General features: G+C 60.3%; 1 protein-coding gene across 1 annotated transcript in view; it reads left to right on the forward strand.

Annotated features, from left to right (window-relative positions):
- Positions 1 to 1,838: 1,838 nt before the first annotated feature.
- ccnq (cyclin Q) overlaps positions 1,839 to 5,733 on the forward strand; it is a 10,057-nt gene continuing 6,162 nt past the window's right edge. Inside the window, exons 1-3 of the mRNA XM_072487934.1 lie at positions 1,839 to 1,975; positions 4,753 to 4,898; positions 5,516 to 5,699. Coding sequence (XP_072344035.1) covers positions 4,787 to 4,898; positions 5,516 to 5,699 — 296 coding nt within the window. The 5' untranslated portion in view covers positions 1,839 to 1,975; positions 4,753 to 4,786. The remainder of the gene's footprint in view (positions 1,976 to 4,752; positions 4,899 to 5,515; positions 5,700 to 5,733) is intronic.

A 5,733-nucleotide genomic window follows, 5' to 3' on the forward strand; every position in this document is an offset into this window, starting at 1 on the left:
GTTGTTGTTGGCTGGGAGCTGGCTGCAGTCTGAGCCTCTGTCTCTCTGTGGCGGTAGAGCAATGCAGTGTGTTGTTGGCTGTGAGCCGGCTGCAGTCTGAGCCTCCGTCTCTCTGTGGCGCTAGAGCAATGCAGTGTGTTGTTGTTGGCTGTGAGCCGGCTGCAGTCTGAGCCTCTGTCTCTCTGTGGCGCGAGAGCAATGCAGTGTGTTGTTGGCTGTGACCCGGCTGCAGTCTGAGCCTCTGTCTCTCTGTGGCGCTAGAGCAATGCAGTGTGTTGTTGGCTGTGAGCTGGCTGCAGTCTGAGCCCCTGACTCTGTGTGGCGCTAGAGCAATGCAGTGTGTTGTTGTTGGCTGTGAGCTGGCTGCAGGCTGAGCCTCTGGCTCTCTGTGGCGCTAGAGCAATGCAGTGTGTTGTTGGCTGTGAGCTGGCTGCAGTCTGAGCCCCTGACTCTGTGTGGCGCTAGAGCAATGCACTGTGTTGTTGTTGGCTGTGAGCTGGCTGCAGGCTGAGCCTCTGGCTCTCTGTGGCGCTAGAGCAATGCAGTGTGTTGTTGGCTGTGAGCTGGCTGCAGGCTGAGCCTCTGTCTCTCTGTGGCGCTAGAGCAATGCAGTGTGTTGTTGTTGGCTGTGAGCTGGCTGCAGGCTGAGCCTCTGTCTCTCTGTGGCGCTAGAGCAATGCAGTGTGTTGTTGGCTGTGAGCTGGCTGCAGGCTGAGCCCCTGTCTCTCTGTGGCGCTAGAGCAATGCAGTGTGTTGTTGGCTGCGAGCCGGCTGCAGGCTGAGCCTCTGTCTCTCTGTGGCGGTAGAGCAATGCAGTGTGTTGTTGTTGGCTGTGAGCTGGCTGCAGTCTGAGCCTCTGTCTCTCTGTGGCGCTAGAGCAATGCAGTGTGTTGTTGGCTGTGAGCTGGCTGCAGTCTGAGCCTCTGTCTCTCTGTGGCGCGAGAGCAATGCAGTGTGTTGTTGGCTGTGAGCCGGCTGCAGGCTGAGCCTCTGTCTCTCTGTGGCGCTAGAGCAATGCAGTGTGTTGTTGTTGGCTGTGAGCTGGCTGCAGTCTGAGCCTCTGTCTCTCTGTGGCGGTAGAGCAATGCAGTGTGTTGTTGGCTGTGAGCCGGCTGCAGTCTGAGCCTCTGTCTCTCTGTGGCGCTAGAGCTATGCAGTGTGTTGTTGTTGGCTGTGAGCTGGCTGCAGTCTGAGCCTCTGTCTCTCTGTGGCGCGAGAGCAATGCAGTGTGTTGTTGGCTGTGAGCCGGCTGCAGGCTGAGCCTCTGTCTCTCTGTGGCGCTAGAGCAATGCAGTGTGTTGTTGGCTGTGTGCCGGCTGCAGTCTGAGCCTCTGTCTCTCTGTGGCGCTAGAGCAATGCAGTGTGTTGTTGTTGGCTGTGAGCTGGCTGCAGTCTGAGCCTCTGTCTCTCTGTGGCGGTAGAGCAATGCAGTGTGTTGTTGTTGGCTGTGAGCTGGCTGCAGGCTGAGCCTCTGTCTCTCTCTCTGTGGCGCTAGAGCAATGCAGTGTGTTGTTGTTGGCTGTGAGCTGCCTGCAGGCTGAGCCTCTGCCTGTCTGTGGCGCTAGAGCAATGCAGTGTGTTGTTGGCTGCGAGCCGGCTGCAGGCTGAGCCTCTGTCTCTCTGTGGCGGTAGAGCAATGCAGTGTGTTGTTGTTGGCTGTGAGCTGGCTGCAGTCTGAGCCTCTGTCTCTGTGTGGCGCTAGAGCAATGCAGTGTGTTGTTGTTGGCTGTGAGCTGGCTGCAGTCTGAGCCTCTGTCTCTCTGTGGCGGTAGAGCAATGCAGTGTGTTGTTGGCTGTGAGCTGGCTGCAGGCTGAGCCTCTGTCTCTCTGTGGCGCTAGAGCAATGCAGTGTGTTGTTGGCTGTGAGCTGGCTGCAGGCTGAGCCTCCGGCCGCAGGGGGAGCTCGCGGGCCGGGGCCGCTCAATGCGCGGAATTGCGGCCGAAATTTACGAATGAAGAATCGGAGACACTGAGAGTGAGGGTCCGGGTAGTGAGGGTCCGGGGAGTGAGGGGCCGGGGAGTGAGGGGCCGGGGAGTGAGGGTCCGGGTAGTGAGGGGTCCGGGTAGTGAGGGGCCGGGTAGTGAGGGTCCGGGGAGTGAGGGGTCCGGGTAGTGAGGGTCCGGGTAGTGAGGGTCCGGGTAGTGAGGGGTCCGGGTAGTGAGGGGGCCGGGTAGTGAGGGGGCCGGGTAGTGAGGGAGTCGCTCTGAGGGACGGGGTAGTGAGGGAGTCACTCTGAGGGACGGGGTAGTGAGGGAGTCACTCTGAGGGACGGGGTAGTGAGGGAGTCACTCTGAGGGACGGGGTAGTGAGGGAGTCGCTCTGAGGGACGGGGTAGTGAGGGAGTCACTCTGACGGATGGGGTAGTGAGGGGGCCGGGTAGTGAGGGGGCCGGGTAGTGAGGGTCCGGGTAGTGAGGGAGTCACTCTGAGGGATGGGGTAGTGAGGGAGTCGCTCTGAGGGATGGGGTAGTGAGGGAGTCACTCTGAGGGACGGGGTAGTGAGGGAGTCACTCTGAGGGACGGGGTAGTGAGGGAGTCACTCTGAGGGACGGGGTAGTGAGGGGCCGGGTCGTGAGGGATGGGGTAGTGAGGGAGTCACTCTGAGGGACGGGGTAGTGAGGGAGTCACTCTGAGGGATGGGGTAGTGAGGGAGTCACTCTGAGGGACGGGGTAGTGAGGGACGGGGTAGTGAGGGGTCCGGGTAGTGAGGGACGGGGTAGTGAGGGAGTCACTCTGAGGGATGGGGTAGTGAGGGAGTCGCTCTGAGGGACGGGGTAGTGAGGGCGTCACTCTGAGGGACGGGGTAGTGAGGGAGTCGCTCTGAGGGACGGGGTAGTGAGGGCGTCACTCTGAGGGATGGGGTAGTGAGGGAGTCACTCTGAGGGACGGGGTAGTGAGGGAGTCACTCTGAGGGACGGGGTAGTGAGGGAGTCGCTCTGAGGGATGGGGTAGTGAGGGAGTCACTCTGAGGGATGGGGTAGTGAGGGAGTCACTCTGAGGGACGGGGTAGTGAGGGAGTCACTCTGAGGGACGGGGTAGTGAGGGACGGGGTAGTGAGGGGTCCGGGTAGTGAGGGACGGGGTAGTGAGGGAGTCACTCTGAGGGATGGGGTAGTGAGGGAGTCACTCTGAGGGATGGGGTAGTGAGGGAGTCGCTCTGAGGGATGGGGTAGTGAGGGAGTCACTCTGAGGGGCGGGGTAGTGAGGGAGTCACTCTGAGGGACGGGGTAGTGAGGGAGTCACTCTGAGGGACGGGGTAGTGAGGGAGTCACTCTGAGGGACGGGGTAGTGAGGGAGTCACTCTGAGGGACAGGGTAGTGAGGGTCCGCGTAGTGAGGGGTCCGGGTAGTGAGGGAGTCGCTCTGAGGGGCGGGGTAGTGAGGGTCCGCGTAGTGAGGGGTCCGGGTAGTGAGGGAGTCACTCTGAGGGACGGGGTAGTGAGGGAGTCGCTCTGACGGATGGGGTAGTGAGGGAGTCACTCTGAGGGATGGGGTAGTGAGGGAGTCACTCTGAGGGACGGGGTAGTGAGGGAGTCACTCTGAGGGACGGGGTAGTGAGGGAGTCACTCTGAGGGATGGGGTAGTGAGAGTGCCGGGTAGTGAGGGAGTCACTCTGAGGGATGGGGTAGTGAGGGAGTCGCTCTGACGGATGGGGTAGTGAGGGAGTCACTCTGAGGGACGGGGTAGTGAGGGAGTCACTCTGAGGGATGGGGTAGTGAGGGAGTCACTCTGAGGGATGGGGTAGTGAGGGAGTCACTCTGAGGGACGGGGTAGTGAGGGAGTCGCTCTGAGGGACGGGGTAGTGAGGGAGTCACTCTGAGGGATGGGGTAGTGAGGGAGTCACTCTGAGGGATGGGGTAGTGAGGGTGCCGGGTAGTGAGGGAGTCACTCTGAGGGATGGGGTAGTGAGGGAGTCGCTCTGACGGATGGGGTAGTGAGGGAGTCACTCTGAGGGACGGGGTAGTGAGGGAGTCACTCTGAGGGATGGGGTAGTGAGGGTGCCGGGTAGTGAGGGAGTCACTCTGAGGGATGGGGTAGTGAGGGAGTCGCTCTGACGGATGGGGTAGTGAGGGAGTCACTCTGAGGGACGGGGTAGTGAGGGAGTCACTCTGAGTGACGGGGTAGTGAGGGAGTCACTTTGAGGGACGGGGTAGTGAGGGAGTCGCTCTGAGGGACGGGGTAGTGAGGGAGTCGCTCTGAGGGACGGGGTAGTGAGGGAGTCACTCTGAGGGACGGGGTAGTGAGGGAGTCACTCTGAGGGATGGGGTAGTGAGGGGCCGGGTCGTGAGGGATGGGGTAGTGAGGGAGTCGCTCTGAGGGATGGGGTAGTGAGGGAGTCACTCTGAGGGACGGGGTAGTGAGGGAGTCACTCTGAGGGATGGGGTAGTGAGGGAGTCGCTCTGAGGGATGTGGTAGTGAGGGAGTCACTCTGAGGGACGGGGTAGTGAGGGAGTCACTCTGAGGGATGGGGTAGTGAGGGAGTCACTCTGAGGGATGGGGTAGTGAGGGAGTCACTCTGAGGGATGGGGTAGTGAGGGAGTCACTCTGAGGGATGGGGTAGTGAGGGAGTCGCTCTGAGGGATGGGGTAGTGAGGGAGTCACTCTGAGGGATGGGGTAGTGAGGGAGTCGCTCTGAGGGATGGGGTAGTGAGGGAGTCACTCTGAGGGACGGGGTAGTGAGGGAGCCGCCATGAGGGATGGGGTAGTGAGGGTGACTCTGTGATGTTCTAACTGACTCTTCCTCCTCGCTCCAGGTCCGGGAAGCTGGGGACGCCTCCGGGCTGCTGAATGGACGCCTGCGTCCGGCTGTCCCAGGGGAGCACAGATCTCCTCGCCGAGGATCCTGCCCAACGCGGTGTCGTCTCCCACTTCCGGGTCTGTCGCTTCATCATTGAATCGGGTGAGATATCGAATCGAGCAGGATCAGCTTTGGTGGAGGTTTCACTGCGGTGAAGATGCTACAGAAATGCAGTAAATACAGAGGGGCTGAATGGCCTCCTGTTCCTGTGTAACAGGCTCGAGAGGGGCTGAATGGGCCTCCTCCTGTTCCTGTGTAACAGGCTCGAGAGGGGCTGAATGGGCCTCCTCCTGTTCCTGTGTAACCGGCTCGAGAGGGGCTGAATGGGCCTCCTCCTGTTCCTGTGTAACCGGCTCGAGAGGGGCTGAATGGGCCTTCTCCTGTTCCTGTGTAACCGGTTCGAGAGGGGCTGAATGGGCCTTCTCCTGTTTCTGTGTAACAGGCTCGAGAGGGGCTGAATGGGTCTCCTCCTGTTCCTGTGTAACAGGCTCGAGAGGGGCTGAATGGGCCTCCTCCTGTTCCTGTGGAACAGGCTCGAGAGGGGCTGAATGGGCCTCCTCCTGTTCCTGTGTAACAGGCTCGAGAGGGGCTGAATGGGCCTCCTCCTGTTCCTCTGTAACAGGCTGGAGAGGGGCTGAATGGGCCTCCTCCTGTTCCTGTGTAACCGGCTTGAGAGGGGCTGGATTGGTTTTGACCATGTTTACCTGTTCTGCCTGCAGGAGTTAAACTTGGGATGCATTCGGTTCCCATGGCGTCGGCCTGTACCATCTACCACAAATTCTTCGAACAGAGTGACGTTCAGAATTACGACCCATATTTGGTTGCCATGGCTGCGATCTACCTGGCGGGAAAAGTTGAGGAACAACACCTGAGGGCCCGAGACATCATCAACGTGTGTCACAGGTTAGACTCCGTCACTGTGTCAGTTCAGCTACAG

This window comes from Scyliorhinus torazame, chromosome 22 (genome assembly GCF_047496885.1).
Source record: "Scyliorhinus torazame isolate Kashiwa2021f chromosome 22, sScyTor2.1, whole genome shotgun sequence".
In the NCBI taxonomy this organism is placed as follows: domain Eukaryota; kingdom Metazoa; phylum Chordata; class Chondrichthyes; order Carcharhiniformes; family Scyliorhinidae; genus Scyliorhinus; species Scyliorhinus torazame.